General features: G+C 42.8%; 1 protein-coding gene across 1 annotated transcript; it reads left to right on the forward strand.

Annotated features, from left to right (window-relative positions):
• Positions 1-684: 684 nt before the first annotated feature.
• On the forward strand, positions 685-26,477 carry SV2B (synaptic vesicle glycoprotein 2B; the record flags this gene model as incomplete). The annotated part of the gene is made up of 12 exons (XM_081337014.1): positions 685-1,162; positions 6,793-6,973; positions 7,555-7,706; positions 9,349-9,482; positions 10,899-10,988; positions 12,254-12,364; positions 13,046-13,134; positions 14,254-14,418; positions 19,551-19,684; positions 22,017-22,217; positions 23,579-23,738; positions 26,294-26,477. 12 exons carry the CDS (start codon positions 685-687, stop codon positions 26,475-26,477), a joined length of 2,079 nt encoding a protein of 692 aa, XP_081193140.1.
• Positions 26,478-27,545: the final 1,068 nt, after the last annotated feature.

Here is a 27,545-nt window from a genome sequence, read left to right on the forward strand (position 1 = left end):
TTTTAGCCCATCTTTACCATGAAACTCCCTGGAGGAAGAGGATGGAGGGCTAGCCAAGCCAGGGAGCACCTGAACAAAATACGGAATATAAATGGAATACACAAAGACATCCCAGGGACCACAGTGTCTTTAAATATATTTTAGCTGCCCTTTTTCCCCCTTCCATAAAATGTTTCCAGACGAGTTGAAAGTCTTTTCTTGAAATTCCTTTGGTATTTCTGTCAGGAAGGTTTTGTGAAAGAAATATGTCAGAAAATATACCACGACGTGACCTTTCTCTGCCTTTCAAAGCATTTAATTGTGTATTCCCCCCCTTTTTTTCTTCTCTAGGATGTGACTTTCCACAGGAAGATGGACCGTGAAAGCAAACGTTCTACAAAGACTCACTAGGGCCTGATGAGAAAAGTGGCTGATCCTTTGATTTTCCTCCCCCAACATTGCTTGACAGCTGAAGCCTTCAGAAGACACGAAAAGGCAGAGCTAAAATATCATGGCATGCTTTTTTAGAAAGGACACAATTCCTTAATTAAAGTTTCATCTAAATTGTGGTGCTTTGATCACATATAAAGCACATCTTCAAAGGAAGGGGCAGTTATGCCCATGTAGTTAACTGAACAGATTAAAATACATCCACAGTACAAACATTGATAAATATAACTGTCCAGCCAGACATATTTGCTCAAAATGGATGATAGAAATCAGGGGAGCCGTGGCTTTGATGACTACCGCTACCAGGATGGTGGATACACAGGTTATGCTCCCAATGACCCAACCTATCACACTAGGGGGGAACCCAGTCAGGAAGAAGATGCTCAGAGCGATGCTACCGAAGGCCATGATGAAGACGATGAAGTCTACGAAGGAGAGTACCAGGGCATTCCTCACCCAGATGACAAGCCTAAGCAGAAGAAAGCTGGCCTGTCCAATGAGTTCAGAGATCATGATGAGCTAATAGCAGAAAAAATGGAAGATGAAGAGCAATTGGCCCATCAGTATGAGAATATCATTGTGGAGTGCAGCCACGGACGATTCCAATGGATGCTTTTCATTGTGCTGGGCTTGGCCCTGATGGCGGATGGAGCGGAAGTGTTCGTGGTTGGTTTTGTCTTGCCTAGCGCTGAAAAGGATATGTGCTTATCAAGTTCCAACAAAGGAATGCTGGGTGAGTCCTCTGTCTCTTAAGGCAGGGGTCCCCAACCCCTGGTCCATGGACCGGTACTGGGCTGCAGCATGCCAGCAACCGGTCCACACAAACAAGCAAAGCCCCATCCGTGGGACGCAGGCAGCACACAAAACCACGCACCCTCTGGTCTGTGGAAAAACCTCTCTCCACGGAACCGGTCCCTGGTGTCCAAAAGGTTGGGGACCTCTGTCTTAAGGAGCTGGGAAGATGGTGACGTGTTTTTCCTGATTATGTATTTAGTTTTTAATTTCATTACCTGCTTTCATTCCTGGGTGGAAATATGGAGAGGTAAAACTGAACAAGCAGAAGGTGGCTAGGTGAATTGGTTCTCCATATTGCTCATTCTAGATCAAGCTTAACTAAGTCTTCCCCTAATCTATTTAAGAAGTGCTGAGATGGGAGAATTCTCACTACACACATCTGAGGGTACCACAATGTGAATGGTTTTCTTAATTGATAGATGGCTGGGGGTAGGATTAATACAATACAATGGTTAGGCAGACGAACCAGAAACATTAAATCTTACCAAATGGAAGTTATAGAATCCATAGGTTTTCGGGCATGGTTTCCACATGTTATATGTATTATCTATAAATTATTTTACACATTTGTTTGAAAGGATTATTTTTGTTAACGATCACACCACAGTCTCTCTGCAATAATCTGAAGCTTCCCAGGCAGATCGAGTGGCTTTAGCTGGGAGTCAAATTGTCCTTTATACAAGCAAAAACAAACACACAAAAAACAACCGCACAATGAAATCGACCCCCCCCCAAAAAAAAACCCTACTAAGGCCATTCCCTTAATATTTGAAAGAGATAAGTGTAGATATTCTTTCTTTACACTTCACAATAGATTGGAAAAGTTTGTTGTCCTTGGTTTGTATCGCACGTGGTTAAATATTGAACATTTCAGCATCCCCTTGAATTCAAGTGTGTGGAACCCAACTGGATCCAAAGACTTGGATTTCATTTCAAGAGCATTAAGATTTATTTTTTAGGATGGGGGCTGTTCTCTTTATGTTCCATAACTGGGGCAATATATTTGCCAGGATTACAGAATTGTTGAGGGAGCCCCACGTCCCTTGTTATGCTGATCAAACATGTTTGCAGAGAGCAATAGAATGATGGTGTCCACGTGGATGGAAGACTTGGATCACAGGAATTGATGTATGTGCTGGGCAAAGGAGGAGAATGCTCTCTGCTTTTAAGAAGCTTTGGAGAACAGCTGGCATGAAGGATTTTCTCCGCAGAAAAGGCTGTTTACTCCCCCCCTTTCTCTTTTTTAATCTGTGAGCAAAGGCTTGCATCAAAGCAGGGTGTGTGTACTTTCCCGATGGCATTACTCATTTCCGTTTGTGACCTGGAGACTGTATTGATCTTACAAGAGCATTTTACTAACTTGATGCGTGGATCTGTACGGATCATGCTGGTTGCAAATGATGAGACACGTGGCCTGATGGATCAGTTTTCTTCTCTGTAACACATCTTCCGTCTTGCCTGTAATAATTACCAGAACTAGTAATTCTTAAATAAACATTAAATAAATTATTAAATAGTAAATCCGCTAGAACGTCTGGTTTGGTACCGCAACCAAACAAGACAGCTACAGACTCCGATGGATAGTTAAGACGGCAGAAAGAACAGTTGCAACCAGCCTGACTTCCATCGAGGTCAGAAGGAGGGCTGAGAAGATGTCTACAGACCCGTCACAACCTGGACATCAACTGTTTCAACTCCTCCCCTCGGGATGCCACTACAGGGCATTGCATGCCCGAACAATTAGACACAGGGACAGTTTTTCCCCCATCCCATCACTCTGCTGAACACATAATTCCCACAGTAGTGTCTTATGTCTAAGTATATTTGCCCAAGCGGTATGGCTGTATCATTCCTATCCTCCTTCTCTTCTCTACCACATCCTTTTATTGGTATCATTATTATAATTAATATTACACTGTTGGTTTGCGTGTACACCGAGTGCTTCTGTAGTGGAGACAAACTGCTTGTGTGTCGAATCACACTTGGCCAAATAAAGTTCAATTCAGTTCAATACTATCCTTTCCAATATACTGGTATAGATTTGCACAGTTGGCATCTGGTGGGCATTTTTAGAGGTTGTGGACTAGGCAACAAATTTCCTGAAGTTTTACTGGCAACTGTGGCTGGCATCTTCAGTGGCAAGATGGTCTACAAGCTGAAACCCGTTACTGTCAATTTTTGCAAGGATTAGTTCCCTGAATCTGAAAACCTAGTTTCTTCTTTAAGACAGAGACATGTCTGCCTTTTGGAACATCTTAACCTCCCACCCTGAATTAGGGGGAGTAAGAGTGAGGTCAACCCCCCCAAGTGAGGTCAACTCCAACCTTCCTTACCTTCCATAAGAGCTTAAATATCTGGCTCTGCCAGTTAATTTGGGGCTCCAATGGAGGGCTTTCACATTGGAGGTGGCTGATAGATTAACAACAGATCCCATCCATCATCCTCCCTCCCTTCCTCTCCATCTTTTAGCTAGGTCAATTTTTTTGATATAATATTGTATTTATATAATTTATTAGCTTTTATACTGTTTTATCATTTAATATTGCAATTTAATACTGTAAGCTGCCCAGAGTTACCATGTGGTAAGATAAATAGCTAACAAATTTTATAAACCAATGAATCTTTCAATCAATCAATCCCACCTTACAGATCATCTTAAACTGCTATTTGGTTTCATGAAGTTTACTTCCATGTTGTATAAGCTTAGTAAATCATCACTTATTTCCACCCCAAAGCTGATGGGGACAATAACTCCAGTGGATTGAAGCCTATCAACAATCAGGCCAGATTCCATATTTTTTTGAAATTCTCCTAAAATTCAGAGGCAGGCTACTTAGAGGAATAATGAGACTCTAGAAAGGGTACAGAGAAGAGCAACAAAGATGATCAGGGGACTGGAGACTAAAACAGGAACGGCTGCTGGAATTGGGTATGTCTAGTTTAACGAAGAGAAGGATGAGGGGGGACATGATAGCAGCGTTCCAATATCTCAGGGGCTGCCCCAAAGAAGAGGGAGTCAAGCTATTCTCCAAAGCACCAGAAGGCAGGACAAGAAACAACGGATGGAAACTAATCAAGGAGAGAAGCAACCTGGAACTAAGAAGAAAGTTCCTGACAGTTAGAACAATTAACCAGTGGAACAACCTGCCTCCAGAAGTGGTGAATGCTCCAACACTGGAAGTTTTTAAGAAGACACTGGACAGCCATTTGCCTGAAATGTTATAGGGTTTCCCGCCTGAGCAAGGGGTTGGACTAAGATGAACTCCAAGGTCCCTTCCTTCCAACTTCTTCTTCTTCTTCTTCTTCTTCTTCTTCTTCTTCTTCTTCTTCTTCTTCTTCTTCTTCTTCTTCTTCTTCTTCTTCTTCTTCTTCTTCTTCTTCTTCTTCTTCTTCTTCTTATTATTATTATTATTATTATTATTATTATTATTATTATTATTATTATTATTATTATTATTATTATTATTATTATTATTATTATTATTATCCAAATTGCCCCAGGAGCAGGACAACCTCAACCACTGTTTTTGAGGACAAGGCACCTCCTTAGAGATAAGTGCTGCTACTCTGTACGTTTCCTAGTAGATGTTCCTTCTGATGGCTTCTCCTGGCATGGGATGGAGAGGAGGCAGATGGTTGGAGGAATGATGGTATAATAGATGAGGTGACCTTAATAGTCACTCTTCAAATATCCTGTCCTTATTTAAGTGGCAGAATATTGAAATCCACTCAGGAAAACTCCTCTACCTCCACATCTTTGGAAGAACTTTCGAAGGCAAATCCTCCTTCGTCCCACTGAATAGGAACTGGTGGGGAAAAGGAGGATAAATTTCAGCCGAAGGCTCTCTTGGAATAGCCAGGGGCTGTGAATATCCAACATTCTGGAGAGGAAGGATGCAAGAGGACCACAATCATCAGGCCAGGTGGCAATGCTCCATTCTCTGGAATCCAATAATCCCTACAGTCATCAAGAAGGGAGCTCTATTCTATAAACACCCTGTATGTTTTAAGAGTTTATAGTTTGATTCAGTCATTCGTGTGTGTGTGTGTGTGTGTGTGTGTGTGTTATTTGTATATGTTTGTGTGTTATCCACATGCTTAGTAGGGAAAAGAAAGAAAAGGGGGGGGGGAGAGAAAGGCATCTTCTCCAGAAGAGAAAAACAAAACTAAGCTAAAGAAGGAATAATGAATACATGAAAGGGAATCACAGCTGGCTTGCAGCCTTGAAGCCAATGCATCTAAATGTTGTGTTGCTCACTACAAAGCCTTTGCTTTTGTCCTGATTAGGAGAAATAACAGTATTTATGGACTCCTCCAATGTCTGATTACCATAGATATAAAGCTTCTGGCTGCTGCAGTTGCTAACGCTGCAGTGCCTTTTAATGTCACAAGGGCCTTTGGTCTATAATGGGAGGAAATTAATCAACTCCCCACTTTCCTTTGGTAAAATAAGGGAGTCAGCAATGATTTGTGACTTTCTAGTAGCTTGTTTAGCAAACTGGGGATCTTGCAATGAGCTGGGCATTTCTTTGTGGCAGTTTATTTGTTCTGCTTTGGGAATGTTCATCGGAACATTGGTTCAGTCAGTACATTTTGTCTTGGCCAAATTGTGAATATTTTGCTTCCTATGAGAACTGAGATTAGAGCCAGAGAAAGGACAACAGTATATTATTCCATCCTGTTCCCAGCTATTAATTCCAAAGTCAATTAAAAACGGCCCTGGATGAGCAAATGGTTTGACAGTGGGACTTGGAAATAGACCATATTGTGTGTGATTTGTTTCCCACATACTGTTGTGTACGTACACACATAGGGATACTCTATGCACAAACATGCACAGGCTGGGCTTACATGTCATCTTAAACTGCTATTGTGTTTTATGGGGTTTATTTCCACAATGTTGTATGATGCTAGTCAATTGTCACTTATTTAACAAGCCATAGTTAAACAAATCAGAGCCTAATAGGACATGTGGAAACCTGGTCACTTATATTTGCACCCAAGCCTGTATAAATAATCCATCCTTCCTTCCTTCCTTCCTTCCTTCCTTCCTTCCTTCCTTCCTTCCTTCCTTCCTTCCTTCCTTCCTTCCTTCCTTCCTTCCTTCTAGAGCAGAGGATAGCACCTAGATTGACGCTGGCTGATTTGCGTCCTCAAATTAAGCAGGTATCACCAGGACATCCTAACTTCCATGTTAGAGTAGGAAATCTGGGGGGGAATATTCCAGAAAAAGGCAATGACAAACATCTTCTCTTCCATAGCCAAGAAAACATATGGATGTGTCACCATACCAAGAGCTGCATTGGACTTGAGGATGACTGTTTCCCTTTCCCTTTTCCCCCCCAAATGTCTATCACCAATTGATGATAGACATTTGCTGCCGTGATGAATGAAGACTCTTGATGCCTTTTGCATGAGCTACCTGGTGGCATCTGTTGGGGGAAGATGGTGCCTGCATCATCATTTCTGCAAAGTTGGCAAGTGGGCATTTTTGGAAATCTGGAAAGATGCCACTGCTAACACGAATAAGTACAGGATTAATACATCTTGTGTCCCTCTGTTGTACAGGACTAATTGTTTATTTTGGAATGATGGTGGGGGCCCTTTTCTGGAGTGGCCTAGCAGACAAGCTGGGCCGGAAGCAGTGCCTGATCATATCACTCTCCATCAATGCCAGTTTTGTGCTCCTCTCCTCCTTTGTGCAGCAATACGGCTTTTTCCTCTTCTGCCGCCTGATCTCCGGTTTCGGGTATGTACTGAATGCTCTGGAGAAGAACAAGCTTATTCCAGGCCAAGGGGGACATTGGATAGTAATGTATTGGCTTCCTACATGTCTCCTTCCCAAGCAAGCTCCTATGAACAACGGTTGACCATGTCGCAGTGTTACAATGCAATGTAAAATTTTGCAATGTTACAAGGGCAGCAACCAAAAAAGCCAAATTTCCTGACAGTGAGAACAATTAATCAGTGGAACGACGTGTCTCCAGAAGTTGTGGCTGCTCCAACACAGGAGGTTGGAGGTTGGTATACGGTCCTCTGCCTGAGCAGGGGGTTGGGTTAGAAGACCCCCAAGGTCCCTTCCAACTCTGTCATTCTGTTAAGTCCAACGTAGATTTACTAAATAAATAAATAAATAAATAAATAAATAAATAAATAAATAAATAAGAAAGAAAGAAAGAAAGAAAGAAAGAAAGAAAGAAAGAAAGAAAGAAAGAAAGAAAGAAAGAAAGCACGCAGACAGCCTAGTTGATATTACTCTGTTACAACGAAATCCTTTCTACGGTTCCTAAGTTATTTTATCCATCCACTTTCCTCCTTTTCTTTCTTCAGCATTGGAGGTTCCCTGCCCATCGTCTTTGCCTATTTCTCTGAATTCCTAGCCCGTGAGAAGCGAGGGGAACACCTGAGTTGGCTCTGCATGTTCTGGATGATTGGTGGTTTGTACGCCTCGGTCATGGCCTGGAGTATCATCCCACATTATGGTAACTGCTTCCAGATCTGGAGGGAATTTTCCTGCTTCTGTGACTTGTCTCCAGTTTTTATTTCACTGAGATGGCTTTCTCCCAGTCACCTAGGGGGAACCAGAACAGGCTGCAATGTATCTTTATTTAACTTGGTGCCCTCCATGCATATTAGGCAGTATGTTCTGTGTAATAGAATTTGGCAGAAGCTAAAAGACCATTTCCATACTGTAGTTAACACAAATCCATCAAATCATCCATTATGCTTGACTCAAAGGATGGTTGATGATGATGATGGTGACGGAATTTCCCACCTTCTTTAGCCAGGTATCATAGTCCAACCATTTGTGGAAGGAATCTAGATGGAGAAGGCCAATTGAGCAGACCAGCCTGGGGGGATGCTACAGGTTTAATCCCAAATTATATCTGCCAATTGTGGAATGTTTCTGAGGTTCTGGGTGGATTCCGGAGTATTTTCTTTATTCCTGCATTTTATTGCATATACATGTACCTAGTATTTATTTCTATTTATTTTATTGGATTTATATACCGCTCTTTCCCGAAGGATTCAGGGCGGTTTACAGGGTAATTAAACCAAATCAATACAAAAATTAAAAACAATTAAAAAAAGATTAAATCATCCCTAAAAATAAAAACCCCAGTTAAAAATTCTCAGCCTGGGCTGGAAAGCTCAAAGAGCCAGGTCTTCAGGTCCCGGCGGAATGAACGGAGGTCAGGGGCAGTCCTAAGCTCCATGGGCAGCTGGTTCCAGAGGGCAGGCGCACCCACAGAGAAGGCCCTCCCCCGGGTGCTATCCGCCGGCAGTCTTTTACCGGCGGTACCCTGAGAAGGCCCTCCCTCTGCGAGCACACTGGACAAAGGGAACTTGATGCTGGCAGCAGGTGTTCCCTCGGATATCCCGGACCCAAGCCATTTAGGGCTTTATAGGTCATCACCAGCACCTTGAATCTCACCCGGAGGGCAACTGGAAGCCAATGCAGCTCGCGGAGCAGAGGTGTTACATGGGAGTATCAGGAAACCCCCATCACAACTCGCGCGGCCGCATTCTGCACAGTATCCAAAGGTCATCTTACCTCTAGACAATCCAAACCTGCTTTGTTTCACAAAGGGGGAACGTAACAGATCCCTGACAATGCTGTAATGCTGAATAATGATAGTCTGTGGCTTTCTTGATTAGTCCACCAAAATAATGAGCTGGGTCAGCAGCTCCTAAAGTTAAGGCTCTCTGGAAAATGCACACAATGTGAACAAACCTGAAGGAAAAAAAACCTGATGCTATTAGGACATCTTTCTGCTTGAATCACATATAGCTATTGGTTTGCTAGATTCTTTTTTCTCTGCTTTGTTTAGTTTATATATGTTCTGTTTTATCTGGTCACTGCTACAATAAATATCATCCACCCATCCATTTCTCCCCTCTCTGTGTCTCTCTGTCTCTTCTATCTCCATCTATCTATCTATCTATCTATCTATCTATCTATCTATCTATCTATCTATCTATCTATCTACCTACCTACCAATCAATCAATCAATCAATCAATCAATCAATCATCTCCCTGAACCTTCAACCTGGAATGTCTGACATCTGTACCGGCCCTGATCCATTGTATTCTATTCTTCTTGTCCTCTTTCTCCCTTACAGGATGGGGGTTCAGTATGGGGACGCATTACCACTTCCACAGCTGGAGGGTCTTTGTGGTGGTCTGTTCCCTCCCTTGCATAGCGTCACTTGTGGCTCTGAAATTCATGCCAGAAAGCCCACGTTTTTTGTTAGAGGTAAGCAATCTGATCTGGAAAAGGAGACAAACGTATTTTATGTTGCACGGAGTGGGCAACTGTGGGATCACTCTGAATCCTCTCCCCTTTTTTCGGGACAGATTTCAAAAATGGGGGCGCAAAGCAGAAACATGCTTTCTTGCTATTTTGAACTGAAAGTTCAGAAAGTACAGAAATGGGCTTAACCTAGACTAAATGGGCTTAACCTAGATTAAAAATAATCCGATTACAAACTCTACTCCAGCTATGAAAATATAGAAAATTCTGTACACTGAATTCTCCTTTTCTCCATGTCAGAAAGAGATTGTTATGCAGGATTTTCTCTTGCTGCTAAAGACACAGATGCATGGCAGGGTAAAAAGGGGATAACTCTGTGCTAAGGCTCATAACGTATGGTGAGTCAACAACAGCAACCTGCATGGGTTTATTCTGGTTTCAATGAGCCACAATTCACTTTGGAGCCCTGAAAGATTGCCCAAGATAAATGCTAGCCCTCAAAATTTGTCCTATAGGAGTTGGTTCCTAGATGATAAAGATTCAGGAGACCATGATTAAACAACCAGCTTCAAGTTTCCCTTGTGATCTGTGAAGAGATCTATCTCCTTGCCAATTCAGCAGAAGAAGGAGAAATGGAAAGTCTCCTTCCAAATGTTCATGAGGAGATATTGGTTTTAAATGAGAAATGGTCCAGTTGCTGGAATATTGTTGGAGTTACCAACATTTCTTGGAAATGCAAACTGTCCTGCATCTCAGATTATATTCATAGAAAAAAATGGAGACCTTAGGAAACCAGGATTCTTCAAGCGTTTTCCCCCCCTTTGATGTTTTCTGGAAGTACCAGTTTCCCGTAAAGCTGGGAAGAGAGAATGTTGATTAGTTAAAAGTTGTTCAGCCACCCGGACCAGAGGTTTATTCTTCCAAGCTTTAGATTCGTACTGGAGGCCATCCCTAGGGAACTTCTCTCTGTGTCATTCTGGAGAGAGATGATCCCTGAGGATGGTCTCCAGCATGAGTCCAAAGGCTTGGAAGAATAAACCTCTAGTCCCAATGACCGACTCAGGCTGAATCCTGCAACATTATCTTGGGACACATATATTTGCCTTCACTCGTAAAAGTTGTTCATTCAGGAAAGGAAGTACTTCCATCCAGAGCAGTGTTCCCTCAGCTGTGGAGTTCTGGAGTTGCAGTTTCATCTCATCTGCATAGTATTAGGTTGTGGGAGAATGATGTACAAACAGGGATCTTCAAACTTAGCCCTTTTATGACTTGTGGACTTCAACTCCCAGAATTCCTCAGCCAGCGTGCCTGTCTGAGGAATTCTGGGCGTTGACGTCCACAAGTCATTAAAGGGCCAAGTTTGAAGACTCCTGGTGTACAATATGGAACTTTTGACTTCCTCTCCTGTGGTTTTTCCAGATTGGTAAGCATGATGAAGCATGGATGATCCTTAAGCAAGTCCATGATGTCAACATGAGGGCCAAGGGAGAACCAGAAAGGGTATTCACGGTGAGCTGGATCTAAGTTATTTCTTCTTTCTCCTTGGGCCAAAGGTAATCCATTTTTTGATAATTGCCCTGAATCAGATCTCCTCTTTAAAAAGGTATCAGCATGACTGTGGACATTGTTTTTCCTTCAAGACTCTTCTTGCACTTTATGCCAAAGTGTAATCCCTATGTAATCTAAAGCAGATTTCTCCAGATGTTTTATACTATGCTTCCTATCATTCTCATAATGACTCCTTGGGCTGAGGATGATGGGTGTTCTAGTTATAACTTTTCTAGAAGGAACCAGGTTAATGGAAGGCCAAATTAGATGGTCATCTCTTTTCCCAGAGATGTTAATGAAGACCTCAAGCCAAATATATGTGTAGTTGCTCTCACATCCACACTGAGGAGGGGTCACCATAACTAGTAAATGGTAATAGTAATGAATAAAAAAAAGGCTTTCTGAGCAAATTGGGATGCCACCCCATAAATAAAAATGGATTAAAAACAAAACAACAAAAAAAAATGGCTCAAATCTTAGAAGATTTTGGTATTTTTGCCTGAAATCCTATAAATACCTTTTGTTCTGGTACGAAAACAGATTTTAACAGGTAGTCAATGAGAATGTCAAAATCTCATTCAATTTTAGCCATTTTTAAAATGCCTGTATTTTAAAAATTATTATGGTTGATCGCACAGTCAGCCAGATGTTCAGACCAGATTTGGCATTTTTATTATCAATATTGTCATTATTTTGAGCATCCAATCCAACATGGGAAATTACATGATGGCAGCCAGAACCTGAATAAGTGGCCATATCAGGTATTATTATTCCCTGTTCATTGTTTTTTGTGTACATACTGTATATGAGCTCTGCAAACTCTCTCTTGGAGTAATTCCTTCCATTTTTTTAAAAAATTATCATTTGTACATCCCAATCAAACCTGACAGTAGGAGAGGCTGTAAGAGAATAGAGGATAAGTAAATAAACACACCTCTTTCCTTCAAACCAAAGATCTTGGCCACATATTCATCCTTTCTAAAAGATGGAGTAGATCCAGAGAAGATGTGAGGTGTACATGCTTATCTTGAAGAAACCCCCATTGAACGTGGCAACATTTTGTTTTGCGTAGTCCCAAACAATTCCGGCTTCCAGGGGATTAGCAGTTCAGACATGAGAATAGGCCCCTTTCTGAAGCTGCTAACACAAACTAGGCTGCGTTTGAAGAGGCTGCTAGCGATGATGATGAGTCTTGTAAATTCTACTTCATTTTTCTTCTTCTTCAGGTAGCTCAGATAAAAACTCCCAAGCAGGCTGATGAATTTATTGAAATACAAAGCTCAACAGGAACATGGTACCAACGTTGTTTTGTTAGAGCCATGACTATCATCAGACAGGTATGGAATAAGGGTAACTAAGCAACAGAGCTTGGATCCATACAACTCAACAACCTGAATTAGTAAAACAGATACCGGTTAACATGCAGTGTTCAAACAAACAACTCATTTTATGGCTTAGGAAACAAACAAGTACAAGTACATGAAGACAATGGCTAAGGTTCCTATCACGCCTTCAGTCACAATCTAGTATATTATATGAAACAAAAAAACCAGTGACCTGTGATGTCCTAATTCAACAATTTATTCTGCTTTCCTTCCAATGAATAATCCTTGGGATGAAACTATTCTGGGATGCATTTTGAAGATCTATGACCATGTGGTTGCATATTTTGCTCAGTCATAATTGTTTAACCATGATTTGTTGAATATGTCACTGTGGTCCATATATTGCCTTAAACTAAGATCAACCAAATCAAATTATATCCTGACACAATGTGTGATCCAACAAACATTAGTTCACACAAAACTGTCAGCTTATGAGCGATGTTGATTAAATGTAAGAATTTTCACCTAGCTGAATGAATAGCTTAATTGAAGATGCCTTTTGCAATATGAAAGAAATCATAATAAATTATATAATAAATTAAGGTCATCAATCTCACTGAATTAATTTGAGATTGCCACTGCTTTTGCCAAGAGCTACTTACTTTTTGTGACTACTCCTTTTGGATTTTATAGGTAATGGACAATGTGGTTTATTGTCTGACAGCACAGTACAGAATGAACACACTATTACTGTCAGTTGTCTGGTTTTCTATGGCCTTAAGGTAGGTGACTTAGCATTGTTGTGTTTTAGATTTGTAGAACATTATCCTTCCTCTTTGATCTGCAGTGAGAATGTCCAACGTATCAGCGAGGAAATCAACTCTAGCTGATGCCTCCCCGCATATTTTTCAAAACTGAAATCTCTCAAAATTCTGCTCTGCATCCACTGGACAGGAAAATCGACTAGATTATTTTTCTACATACGTCCAGAGGAAGGAGACGTTCTCCAACCATCTCTAAAGGGCATGACTCCTACTTAGTATTTCTGTAGTACTGTAATAAGTACAGCGAATAAACCCCCTTGCAAGGAGTTCCTTCTAGAGGTCTCTCTTTGGGATTGAAGGGAAGGAAGGAAAGCCAAGCATTTGTAGAGGGATGGGGCCAGTGGTGGGATTCAAATAGGTGAAGAACCGGTTCTCTGTGTGGATGCCACTTCCGGAAGTTGATTCTGGGCCTGGGCAACAAAAAGTTAGCTACCAGTTCTGCCGAAGTGGTGCGAACCGGCTGAATCCCACCACTGGACAGGACTATAAAAAACAGAACATTCAGACATACAGAATATTTTGGAGGGCTGAACTGTTTGTTCTTTTGGGGGTGGTGGTGGAATAGCTTCTTTATTTGGTTGTACTTTAGAACCATTAGCCACAATAACAAAATAAAATCCCTACGAAGATCAGGGCAGCACGTTTTTATTTTTTATTTTTATTTTAATTCCATTTACATCCCGCCCTTCTCCGAAGACTCAGGGCGGCTTACAAGCTTAGCAGTAGCCTTCATTCTATGTATATGCCTGCTTATTAGGGCTTTCACACACACCCCCAAGCGGCATTAAGTCAGCTTATTGCCCCCAACAATCTGGGTCCTCATTTTACCTACCTTGGAAGGCTGAGTCAACCTTGAGCCTGGTGGGACTCGAACCTGCACTAATTGCAGGCAGCTGGTGTTACTTAAGGAGGCATTAGCCCACTGCTCCACCAAGGCTCTATGTACTTTTGGGGATTGGGAGTGAACCTATAGAATTTAGACGTGTAGCCAGCTTCTGCTTCCCGTTTTAAAACTGCGGAAGGCCTCTTTGGGTCACCACGAAAAGGAATGCAACTGATATTTTCACTTCTCTGCAGTTATTATGGCCTGATTGTCTGGTTCCCTGATATGATACGGTATTACCAAGAGGAAGCATATAAGTCGGAGAGGAAGACTTTCGAGGCAGAATTAGTGAAGGATTTCACCTTTGACTTTAATCTTAGAAACCAGCTCTACTTTAATTGGACATTCAAGAATGACAGGTGAGTGTCCCAACCTGCAATGGTAGCAATAGCAGTTATATACCACTTCACAGTGCTTTACAGCCCTCTCTAAGTGGTTTTCAGAGTCAGCATCTTCCCCCCACCCCCCAACAATCTGGGTTCTCATTTTACCAGCCTCGGAAGGATGGAAGGCTGAGTCAACCTTGAGTTGGTGAAAATCGAACTGCCGAACTGCAGGCAGCCGGCAGTCAGTAGAAGTAACTTGCAGTACTGCATTCTAACCACTGCCCCCTAATGATCATCCCCCTAAACCTCTAGGGCAGGGGTAGGCAACCTTGACTCTTTTATGAGTCATAAAAGAGCCGAAGTTGCCTACCCCTGCTCTAGGGCTACACCATGTTATCTCAGATATTCCAAGTGGTGGAACTCATACAACAGGGGTCTTCAAACTTAGCCCTTTTATGACTTGTATACTTCAACTCCCAGAATTCCTCAGCCAGCGTGCCTGGCTGAGGAATTCTGGGAATTGAAGTCCACAAAACATAAAAAGGGCCAGGTTTGAAGACCCCTGTCATACAAGGTGGAGATCCACCTTTGAATCCTCTTCCAGCTCCAGTAATTGACTGAGGGTTCAATTAAAAGAAGTTTATTGATCCAATAAATTCCTACTCAGCAGTTAGATTTCATCTGAAACACATCCCAGCTGGAACAGGGTTAAACCAACTTCTCCCCAGCAGCCTTATCTTACTAACCAAGGTTGTGCAGAGGTCTCCTTGTGCTAACAAGGAGTTGCACAGAGAAGGAAGGGTATTGAGAGCAGTAAAAGCTCACAGTAACCGCAAGATACACTGAGTTGGGAAAATAGAAAGTAGTTTACTTTAAGGTGGTGTAAAAACACAAATGCACGGTCAAAAATAATCAGTCCAGGTCATACACAAAAATAACAGTCCAAGTACAAATCCTAATACAAAGTCTTCTTACCAGTCCAGAGGTCAAAAACACAGTTATGCAGATACAGAGCAAAAAAGCAATAATTGAGCGATCAGCAAATTCAGATATTCAGAGAGAGCCAGTGAGAGAGAGAATCTACATTTCTAGCTCCCTCTTATGGCCATGAGCAACCTCACATGCCCATGGATCAATTACCTTCTTAAAGTTACAACATCATCATGGCTTATATATTTCCAACCCAACATGTAGGCTATCATCATATGCCTAACACTAACTAATCCTTGACTCTCCTGATATATAAGTTGAAGTCCTAGAAAGGTCCCACAAAAAAAGAGAGGGTTTCCTTAGGCATCCCATCTTTTTTACTACTCAATTACTTCAACCACAGGGAGGGCTTGAGTGTGAAAAATGAGCTGAAATGTGTTGATGGGTTGTGCCTAGAAAATTCATTGTTATCTCTAGATTGAGAAAATGGCTCCAGAAAGCCCATCTCTTAATTAAGGATTAACAGGGAGATACTCACTTTTAAAAATGGGGGGAGAAGATGAAGACCGGGGTGTGTGTGTCTTCATACCATATTATGGTTTTATCCTACTCACTTCAGATACAATGTGCTATTTTAATAAACTGTATATTCCGATAGTATGTTAAATTAGAATATAACTGATAACAAAAATTGATGACCAGAAAAATCTTTGCTGAAATACATTGCACATTTGGCTGATATGCAGCCAGCGATCATGTAGGGGTTAAGGGCTGCTATTAGGCCTTTAAATTAATTTAACTCCACTTAATATGATTATTCCGCAAGGATGTAATACTTTCCCCCTTCTATTTGATTAAGTGGGGGGAAAAATCCTTCTAGTTCAACTCAATTCTCGGGGCTACATGAACAGTTTCTTGTCAACACAGAAGTGGCTCATTATTGCTTCCTTCATTATCTGGCCTTTTGCCCAGACTCTCCTGCCCAAATGCTAACTAAGTTTGAACTGGATTAGGACTTCAGGTGACCACCCAAGGTCGCCACAAATTGGAGACTTCCTTCCATTAAGTGATACCTTTTGAAGGTGGACATGACCTTGGGAGGGAGAGCTGCAGGCCAGACAATGATCTAACCCAGGGGTCTTCAAGCCTGGCCCTTTCATGACTTGTGGACTTCAGCTCCCAGAATTCCTCAGCCAGGCACGCATGCCTGGCTGAGGAATTCTGGGAGCTGAAGTCCACAAGTCATCAAAGGGCCAAGTTTGAAGACCCCTGATCTAGCCTGAATCCAAAGGAGGAACGGGGGTGGAGAAAGCATCTCAGAAGGAGGGAGGGGGAGGAGGAGCCCCTGAGGATTTTACTCCACTAGTCATTGCTGAGTATGGGGGGGGGCGGTGCTCATCTCCATTTCAAGACTATTGAGCCACTGCTGTCTAAAGACATTTCTGTGGTCATGTGGGCAGCATGATGTCACAGAACACTGTTACCTTCACACTGAAGTGGTACCTATTTATCTACTTGCATTTGCATGCTTTCAAACTGCTAGGTTGGCAGGAGCTGAGGCGAGGAGGGGAGCTCACCCTGTCACATGGCACTCGGCTCTTGAACCCAGGCTGTCGGCTTTCCAGCCAACCAGACCAGCATCTTAATCACTGAGTCAACATGCCCCCCTACGTAGAGGATGAGATCTACACAATCCCTATTTTTACTATTAAAATCACCCCGCCACCCATCTCAGAAAGAAATGATTTTCAGGGAGGGAGGGAGGGGAAGAGGTACTTTCAGACTTGCAAAACTGACCTCAGAGCTTTGAGGTAGTCCAGACAAGAAGCACCAACCATTAGCACCAAAGCTACCTTTATGGTTAAGTGTATAGTGGTAGAAACTTGCAAATCTGGAAGTATCTCTCCCCTCCCTGGTTTTTAATTTAATGAAAGCTAAGAAGGGTCGCATCTGAGATGCTTTGTCCGCCTCCTATTCCTTCAGTGGGCTGAGATATCTCTGGCTGCAGCAGTTTTCCCCTGTCTCCCAAGGTCATTCTCACACACCATTATAGGACTCTGGGGGGGAAGCAGACAAGGATTTGGAGCATATGCTGTGTACCTTTGTTCAGCTGCAACACAGCACCGATGGAAATTTGTACAGAAGCTCGGGTTTCCGGTTTGAAATATTTCAGTTGTACTAGCCAGCTTCTTAGTTCTTGCATGTAGTTTGGCAAGATTTGATTAAGTGTAAGCCCATAAAAAGGGACGCGGTGGCTCAGTGGGTTAGGACGCTTAGCTTGTCGATCAGAAGTTCGGCAGTTTGGCGGTCGAATCCCGAGTGCCGCGTAACTCGTCCCAGCTTCTGCCAACCTAGCAGTTCGAAAGCACGTAAAAATGCAAGTAGAAAAATAGGGACCACTACGGTGGGCAGGTAACAGCGTTCCGTGCGCCTTTGGCGTCTAGTCATGCCGGCCACATGACCACGGAGACGTCCTCGGACAAGCTCTGGCTCTTCGGCTTTGAAACGGAGATGAGCACCGGCCCCTAGAGTTGGAAATGACTAGCACGCATGTGCAGGGGAAACTTTACCTTTACCTTTAAGCCCATAAAGATCTGAACTGAAGAGGATTTCACTGTGTCATTTGTGGCCTGACACCAGGAAGCACCAGGAGTGAAGCTCAACTTGAAGGAAATTTATCTTTATTTTGGATGTCACATTTTTCTTTTTCTTTCCCTCTTTCTTTGATGTCAACTTAAAAGAACTTTTTGGTTTCTATTTGGGGCATTCTGACCTCTTGTGGCAATATGAGAGACAGCAGTTCCTGTAGCCTTTTTTTGCTGAAATTCATGGTTAGACTGCATTTGATGAGTCTCTTCTTCCAGACATGTCAAACACAAGGCCTGGGGGCCGGATCTGGCCCGTGAAGTGGTTTCATGTGGTCCACGAAGCCATCCTGGAAACAGTGAGGGAACGGCCCCCACTGCCTTGGCCCTGGCCCAGAGACCCTCCTCCTGCCAGAGACCCTCACATCTGTCCCACTCCTGCCCAGGCCCCTATAGGCACCCTTGATGCAAACGATGTAGAGCTGGCCACGCCCACCCAGTAGGCCATACGCACTCTGGCCACGCCCACCCAGAAGGCCACGCCCACCCAGAAGGCCACGCCCACCCTGGCCATACCCACCCGGCCCCCTGAGGGCAACCACAATGCTGATGCGGCCCTCAATGAAATTGAGTTTGACACCCCTGCGCTATAGCATCCAGTCATTAAAACCTTAGCATATTTTCCCCAGTTTTCACTCACCAAGTCCAAAAGAGGCTTCCAGTCACCCATAAACACAGAGTGTTTAATAAATATAAACTATAAACAATAAACTTCAATCAAAACAAATTTACCCTTTTCACCAAAATCTGTCAACTTCACCATCCATTTCTCCATAGTAAGTAGTGTCGAATCTTTCCATCTTTGTTGCATATAATAATATTGCCACAGTCCTCATATATTGAAATAATTTCAATACTGGGAACTTTTGAACATCATCTGGTTTCCCATTACAGCAGCTTCTTCTGGAATGATTTGAGTTATTTCCTCAACCCCCAGCCTTTCAAGGAAGTCTTAGCAAGGCTTGATAGACTTTCTTTAGCATCCAAATCCTCCAACTTTTCCACTTACAAAAATGCCTTTGATTACCAGGTTTCTATAACTCGGGGAGACAAAGGGTTGCATTCTAAGTTTTAAGATGCTCCCAGTGCTGATTTGGGGACGCGGTGGCTCAGTGGGTTAGGACACTGAGCTTGTCGATCAGAAGGTCGGCAGTTTGGTGGGTCGAATCCCGAGTGCCGTGTAGCAGAGTGAGCGCCTGTTACTCGTCCCAGCTTCTGCCAACCTAGCAGTTCGAAAGCACTTAAAAATGCAAGTAGAAAAATAGGGACCACTACGGTGGGAAGGTAACAGCGTTCCGTGCGCCTTTGGCGTCTAGTCATACCGGCCACATGACCACGGAGACGTCCTCGGACAAGTGCTGGCCCTTCGGCTTTGAAACGGAGATGAGCACCGGCCCCTAGAGTCGGAAACGACTAGCACACATGTGCGGGGGAACCTTTACCTTTAGTACTGATTTAATTCTTTGCATTTTGGTTACATTCCGTAGCCTGTTGCATTTCTTACCTCCTATCCTTTGCTGATAAAAAAAAAGGTCTTTCTTCTGATGAGGTGGAAGGCAAGGTCTTAGAGTTCTTCTTATCCATCCTCAGGTTCATCCAGATGAAAATGCGCGATGTGACTTTTGACAACTCCCTCTTTGAGGACTGCCACTTTGAAGATGTGACATCCAGCAAGACCTTCTTCAAAAAGTGCACTCTGATAAACACCACCTTCTATGATACAGGTAATGTGTTGCGGAGGAGCACGTGGGTACGCACACACACGGTGCCTTGTCGGGGAGGGAAGCTCTTCGTTTCTACAAAAGCAGAAGACAGAGACCCAAATCTTTACAGCAGAACTTGCAGGCAAGAGAAGGAGAATAATCATCCCTCGCAGAGCCGAGGGGGGAAGGCCTGCAGTGTATAGTCCAGAACAGTCAAGATGGCGAGCTGCCATCCAACGGTTAGCATGAAGAGCACAAATGATGACATGGCCTTTCCCTCTTGGACTTGGGTTTGGCTAGTCGGACTTGGGTTTGGCTAGTCTAAAGAAAAGAAGGAGTAGGGGAGACATGATAGCAGTAGTCCAGTATTTGAGGGACTGCCACAAAGAAGAGGGGGGGGGGTGTCAAATTATTCTCCAAAGCACCACAGGGCAGGACAAGAAACAATGGTTGGAAACTAACCGAAGAGAGAAGCAACCTGGAATTAAGCAGAAACTTCCTAACTGTGTGGACAATTAACCAGTGAAACAGCTTGCCTTCAGAAATCCTGGGTGCTTCATCACTGGAGGCTTTTAAGAAGAGGTTAGACAGTCACTTATCTGAAATGTATAGGTTCTCCTGCTTGAACAGGGGCTGGACTAGAAGACCTCCACAGTCTTTCCTTTCCTTTCCTTTCCTTTCCTTTCCTTTCCTTTCCTTTCCTTTCCTTTCCTTTCCTTTCCTTTCCTTTCCTTCCCTTCCCTTCCCTTTCCTTTCCTTTCCTTTCCCTTCCCTTATTTTCCTTTCCTTTCCTTTCCTTTCCTTTCCTTTCCTTTCCTTTCCTTTCCTTTCCTTCCCTTCCCTTCCCTTCCCTTCCCTTCCCTTTCCTTTCCTTTCCCTTCCCTTATTTTCCTTTCCTTTCCTTTCCTTTCCTTTCCTTTCCTTTCCTTTCCTTTCCTTTCCTTTCCTTTCCTTTCCTTTCCTTTCCTTTCCTTTCCTTTCCTTCCCTTTCCTTTCCTTTCCTTTCCCTTCCCTTATTTTCCTTTCCTTTCCTTTCCTTTCCTTTCCTTTCCTTCCCTTCCCTTCCCTTCCCTTCCCTTCCCTTCCCTTTCCTTTCCCTTCCCTTATTTTCCTTTCCTTTCCTTTCCTTTCCTTTCCTTTCCTTTCCTTTCCTTTCCTTTCCTTTCCTTTCCTTTCCTTTCCTTTCCTTTCCTTTCCTTTCCTTTCCTTTCCTTCCCTTTCCCTTCCCTTATTTTCCTTTCCTTTCCTTTCCTTTCCTTTCCTTTCCTTTCCTTTCCTTTCCTTTCCTTTCCTTTCCTTTCCTTTCCTTTCCTTTCCTTTCCTTTCCTTTCCTTTCCTTTCCTTTCCTTTCCTTTCCTTTCCTTTCCTTTCCTTTCCTTTCCTTTCCCTTCCCTTCCCATTCCATCCCACCCCATCCCATCCACCCCATCCCATCCCACCCCATCCCATTCCTCCAAAAGAAAGAAAAGTGAATGTTTCGAGCATAGTCCAGGGGTGTCTGCAGAGTTTAGTCAAAATATTCAACATGACAGTCATGATGCGGCACTTGGGTTGCGCCACTGAGCTCCAGTGGTGGAATCCAAACTCTACCTGCAACCATAATTTAACTGAATTTGGATCACACCATCATGGCTGCCATGCTGAATATTTTGACTAAACTCTGCAGGCACGCCTGGATTACGCTCCAAATATTCGCTTTTTTTTTTTTTTTTGGAGGATGGAAAGGCCATGCCATCATTTGTGATTTTCATGCTAACGGTTTGATTTGGCAGTTTTCAAAGGGCCATCAGACCAGGGCAAAGGACAATTTCAACAACACAATCTAAGCCTTGTTCTTTTTTGCAAAGTAGCATTAAAGCCACATGCATGTTAGGTTAGGCTGGAATTGTGAACCCATGACCGCCACCTTGGCCTGGATTGAAACCTCCCTGCAACCATCCCATGACGATTTCTGGTATCCCTTCTCAGAATAATGTATAGAATTAGGCTTCTAGACTGGGGATTTATGAAGCTCCGGGCCCAGTGACCTTTTTAAATACACTGCATTATGGGCCAGAGAGTGAAATTGTGTAAAGATTACAAACTTCTGATCAATTTTGGAGGCCTTGTTTGCAGGAGTCCGCACGACCTCGTGGAAGATCACTTGCACTATCTCCTCATTCATTAAAATTCTCTCGGACATGTAGAATCTGGCAAAGCTTGTGTCCCTCGTGGGAGATGTGCACTAAAAGTCACCCCAATAATTCTTACCCTCATGGTGAGCGGCTGTTGCCCAGAAATCTGATCTACCGCAGATTCCTCACTTGCTTTGAAAGCTTTCCAGCGATGGTCATTCATGGTTTCCTTTTCACAGATCTCTACAAGTATAAATTTATCGACTGCGAAACTGTGAACGTCTCTTACCATAACCAGAAGAAGGGTTGTCAGCTGAATTTTGAGGAAGACAATGACTTCCTTATTTACCTTGTCAGCTTCTTGGGAAGTCTGTCTGTCTTGCCTGGTAACATCGTCTCAGCTCTGCTGATGGACAAATTGGGAAGGATCAAGATGATCGGTGAGCGGGGGATGAATGGTACCAAAGGGGAAGGGTGGACTTGGTCGTCCTTTCGTGTGATGACTGGTTCAACAGCCAGGCACCCACAGGTGGCATGCAATAGAGCCTCCTGGGACCAGGTTCCAAACAAGGGGTGGGGGTTGTGTTGGGGGCAGTTAAGCTGACTTTGTAATAATGCCGCTTGGTGTGTGTGTGAAAGCTCTAATAAGCAGGCATATACATAGAATGAAGGCTATTGCTAAGCTTGTAAGCCGCCCTGAGTCTTCGGAGAAGGGCGGGATATAAATGGAATTAAAATAAAATAAAATAAATAAATAAAATCTAAAGTCTTCTCCCTGCTTTTCTGAAACAATCAACAAACAATGCAAAATCCCTTCCCTGTGTGAAAAAAAAAATTGGGCACCTTCCTAAGAAAGTGGAGCTGTATATTTGTCTTCCTGGCATGATCGTCTTCCCCAAGACTATTTCCTCCTTGGTAGATATTAAGTGAGTGGGCACAATGGTTCAATGGTTAAAGACATTGAGCTTGTCAGCCTGGGTTTGAGATCCGAGCTCTGTGCAATGGGCTGAGCTCCCGTCCTCACCTCTGCTCCTGCCCACCTAGCAGTTCAAAAGCATGAAAGCAGATAAAAACAGGTGTCACTTTGGTGGGAAGGTAAGAGCATTCCGTGCAATCTTTGACACACAGCCGTGCTGGCCGTAGGACCACAGAAAATGTCTTTGGGCAATGCTGGTTCCCTTGGCCAAGAAAGAAAGATGAGCACCCTGCCCTGGACGGTGCTGGACAGGGAAACCTTTACCTTTAGATATTAAGAAGAACACGGGCGCATAGCTTCAAACCGACAGAAAGGAAGTTCAAAAGTAATGTTAGAAAGTATGACTTCTCAGAAAGAGTAGTAGAAGCCTGGAACCAACTTCCAGAGAAGGTGGTGGGTCAGTCATCAGTAACTGAGTATAAACATGCTTGGCATAAACACATATCCAGCATCCAGCAAAAAAAATTAAAATAAAAAAATATATTAAAAAATAATACATTAAAAAAGAAAAGAAAAGCAAAAGCAAAAATCTCAACGGAAAACTAGGTCTTTTTCTGCTGTCAGTTTTCTATGTTTCTAGAGGAACTTTCATCCCAGTTTCTTTGCTTTGAAGTCGCCTGATCCAGAAAGGGCGTCCAAGTTCTGTTCAGTTAGGACAGGCCCAACAGGAAGTGTCTGCAGAGACATCGAAGAAGCCATAATGCAGTTAAACCCCTGCCCTTTGTATAGCGTACATTTTTAAAGGATGGGCTTTTAATTGCCTACTACTGGATGCCATCTTGACAAAGCTCATATTTCTCCCTTCTTCCTTGCCTTCTCTTGCAGCGGGGTCCATGCTGATCTCGGCAGTGTGTTGTTTCTTCTTGTTCTTTGGCTACAGCGAGTCAGCCATGATTGGATGGCAGTGTCTCTTTTGCGGCACGAGCATCGCAGCCTGGAACGCCTTGAACGTCATCACGGTAGAGCTGTATCCCACGCATAAAAGGTGATTCATTTTCGCTGACCTCTTTCCTGGAGGATCCTAGTTTCGAGGTCCCAGTAGCCTGTATCCTGTTGTATATTGTTATTTGAATCATGCAAAAAATGTATTGCTTGAAAGCTCCCCTGAGACATCTAGCCAACGTCCCCTTTCTCACATCTACTTTATTGTCCAGAAAGGAACATACAACATAGAGTAATAGGGTTGGAAGAGACGTTGGTTGTCTTCTAGTCCAATCCCCTGTCCAAGATGGGAGGTCCTATGCCATTTCAGTCTTTCTTTGGGCTTTATGAGATGGTCATAGAAGGAATAACAGAGTAACAGAACAGAATAACAGAGTTGGAAGGGACCCCACAGGTCCTCTAATCCAACCCCCTCTACCCAAGCAGGAAACCCTATACCATTACAGACCAATGGTTGTCCAATGTCTTCTTAAATAACCTCCAGTGTTGGAGCACCCACAAATTCTGAAGGCAAGCTGTTCCACTGGTTGATTGTCCTCACTGTGAGGAAATTTCACCTTAGTTCTAGGTTGCTTCTCTCCTTGATTTGTTTCCATCCACTGGTTCTTGTCCTGCCTTTGGAGGATAGGTTGACCCCCTCTTCTTTGTGACAGCCTCTTAGATATTGGAACACTGCTATCCTGTCACCCCGGTCCTCCTTTTCTCTAGATTAGATTAAAGGGATCAACCTTCTCTTTCTTTTTAAATTCTAGTGTTGGCTAAAAATGACCTTTTCTTTTGGGAAAAGAGATCAAAAGCTAACCTTTAGAACTCTAGGAAATGTGTTGATGGAATTAAGGGTAAAGATTATTCAACTGAAGTTGAAATATAATCTGTGCAATGAAAGGTAGGAATATTTGTAACAAAACAAAACATAGATAAAATAAGGTTGGATAACATTGGTATAATTCTTGTTCAGTTACAGTTGCAAAACTATATGTAGAGATTATTTATTTATTTATTTATTAAATTTTTATACCGCCCTTCTCCCGAAGGACTCAGGGCGGTGTACAGGGCAATTAGATGGATGTGGTCCTATTGGGAATGTGTTTACCTTCAATTAAAATGGAGTCGTATTTCTTCAACCACGTAATTCCTTCCCCAAAGCCAAACTATTTCCTTCTAGACTCAGCAGTGATAATTTCTAGGGATGTTGGCGGATCTCAAGCAATAGTAGATATGAATGAGGAACCATTAGGAAACTACATTGCCACAGATTAGACTGGACAGTAAACTACCACAATAAAAATCCTGAGCAGAATGCAATAGCAAATCCACTCTCCTCTTGCTGCCAGGAAAACTACAGATGGGTTCAGCATTGAGCTTGACTTGAGAGATACCTTAATTTAAATCTTGTAGTGAAGAAGGAAGATGACCTTGATGGAAATATTCAAGAACTTGTTCTAAGCTGTTTTAAGAGGAGATCCATCTTTAAAGAGTAAGGTAGATGACCTTCATGGATACAGTATATGCAAGAATCATTACCTAGGCAAAACGGGTTGAAGCATTTTTTTTAAGTCCAGAGAAACAAGGTCATGTCTGGAAGTGGATGACACAGATGCTTCCCTAATGGACATGGAAGTTATGGGCGCTCCATCACTACTCCACCATGTCCAATCTTTTCTTAAAGACTTGCAGTGATGGAGCACCCACAATTCTGGGAGGCAATCTGTTCCACTGATTAATTGATTAATTAATTGATTAAACCACTGATTAATGTCTGTCTGGTCTTTTGGAATCACAGAATTGTAGAGCTGGAAGCGATCACTGGAGGTTTTCAAGAAAAATCTGGACAGCCACTTTTTTGTAATGTTATAGGCAGGATCTCCTGCTTGAGCAGGGGATTGTCTAGAAGACCTCCAAGGTCCCTTCCAACCCTATTATTCTATGTTCTAAGGGAAAAGCATATAATCAGACTTGTAACAGACCATTTACTCTGTTTTTGTAGCCAGTCTCAAGAAAGCATTGTTCTACTCTTCCTGTAGAGTTGATTTCCTAGTCTAATCTACCTAGTGGGGGTGATAAGCTATACATTAACCCTTTTTAAACTACCAGTGATAACATAAAGATAGCCTATTAATGCCGGCATCTCATTCTACTTACTATACAAACTCTTCTGAAAGCTATTCATTGTAGATTTTGATGCTTCTGGAATCCCAGTTTATTATTGAATCCTCAAAGCTTTCTCCACCATTGTTTTTTTTTCTCCCTTTGGTGTCATCTCCTTTTTTATTTCTCTTCTGCTGTTCCTGCCTCTGCACAAAATGTTTTCAAAGAGTTTCAAAGAGATTGCTCCACTATAATGAATTCCCCATAAACGAGGTTAGGAAATCCCTTTTGTAGGTTTCAGGATTCCGTGTTTGACACGAGATGCCTATTGAAATCTGAATAGTTACGTCTGGCTTCCTTGACGTGCCCAGTTATATGCACGTGAAGGTGAAATAATTATTATAAATATTTAAAGGAATTGAAATGTTCATATGTTAAAAGGATTGAGCCTTGGATCTCTGGCTTTTGAATTCTGAAACCTTTCTATGATTTTCTGTCCTTCTTATCTAGAGCCACAGCCTTTGGGATACTCACCGGCATCTGTAAAGTTGGGGCCATCTTGGGAAACTCCATCTTTGCCTCTTTTGTTGGGATCACCAAAGTGATCCCCATTCTTCTGGCTTCTTCTGCTCTAGTTGGCGGAGGGCTCCTAGCCCTGCGGCTGCCAGACACGCGGGACCAAGTCCTGATGTGAGCAGCTTGAGGATGAAACACAACACCAGTCAACGGCGAAGAGACCTGTTTAGAAGAAAATCAAAACGTCTACCAATATTTCTCTGCCAATACCTCATATTTTGTGGGAAAAGGGGGAGAAGAGGAGACCTTCTATTGAAGGAAGGTTAAATCTTTGATTCTTAGAACTATTGTGTAGTGATGGTGGAGCCCACGCAGCCAGGCAAAATACATGATACACCCCTTACCTGACAAATATGTGCAAAGTTCTAATCAATAGCCATCACAGCCTACTAGATGGGAGAAATTCATACACTAAAAGGAATGTATAAACATCAAGATAGATATCAATACAGACAGCTTGATATCTGTATTTCTACAGTTTTCCAGGAAATTTTTATAGGTAGCTATAGCTAGCTAGCTAGCTAGCTATCTGTATCCATATTATCCATCATTGGTCATCTCTCTAATTTCTCTGTCTGTCTGTCTGTCTGTCTTTCTGTCTGTCTCTCTCTCTCTCTCTCTCTATCTCCATCCATCATCCATCATCCATCATCCATCATCTTCTCCTTTCTTCAAGAGCAAGGTAGAATATACTCCTTCCAATTTTCCCCTGCAAAAAACCAAACAAAACACAATTCTTTTTTTCAGGTTGGGCTTAGGTAGACTCATTGACCTCAGGTCTCCCCAGGTATTTCCACAGAGAAGAAAATTGAACCTGGATGTTCTAGTTGCTAGACATGCATTTGAACCACTAGTCCAGTGCTTCTCAGTTTTGGCACTTCAAGATGTGTGGTCTTCAACTCCCCAAACTCAATTCTGGGAATGGAAGACCACACAACCTTCAAGTTGCCAAAGCTAAGGAACATTGCACTCCCCCATCAAGGATTCAGATAATTCTTTTGGAAAAAGGTCAGCCCTCTGCCCCACATTTGGTTGAAGGCAGAGTCTTATTGAGGGATCCTAAAGTCACCTTTAGGATCCCTCAATAAGGGGACGCGTCCCCTCAATTAGGGGACGCGGTGGCTCAGTGGGTTAGGACGCTGACCTTGTTGATCAGATGGTCGGCAGTTTGGCGGGTCGAATCCCG

This window comes from Vipera berus, assembly GCF_964194415.1.
Source record: "Vipera berus genome assembly, chromosome: 12".
NCBI lineage: Eukaryota > Metazoa > Chordata > Lepidosauria > Squamata > Viperidae > Vipera > Vipera berus.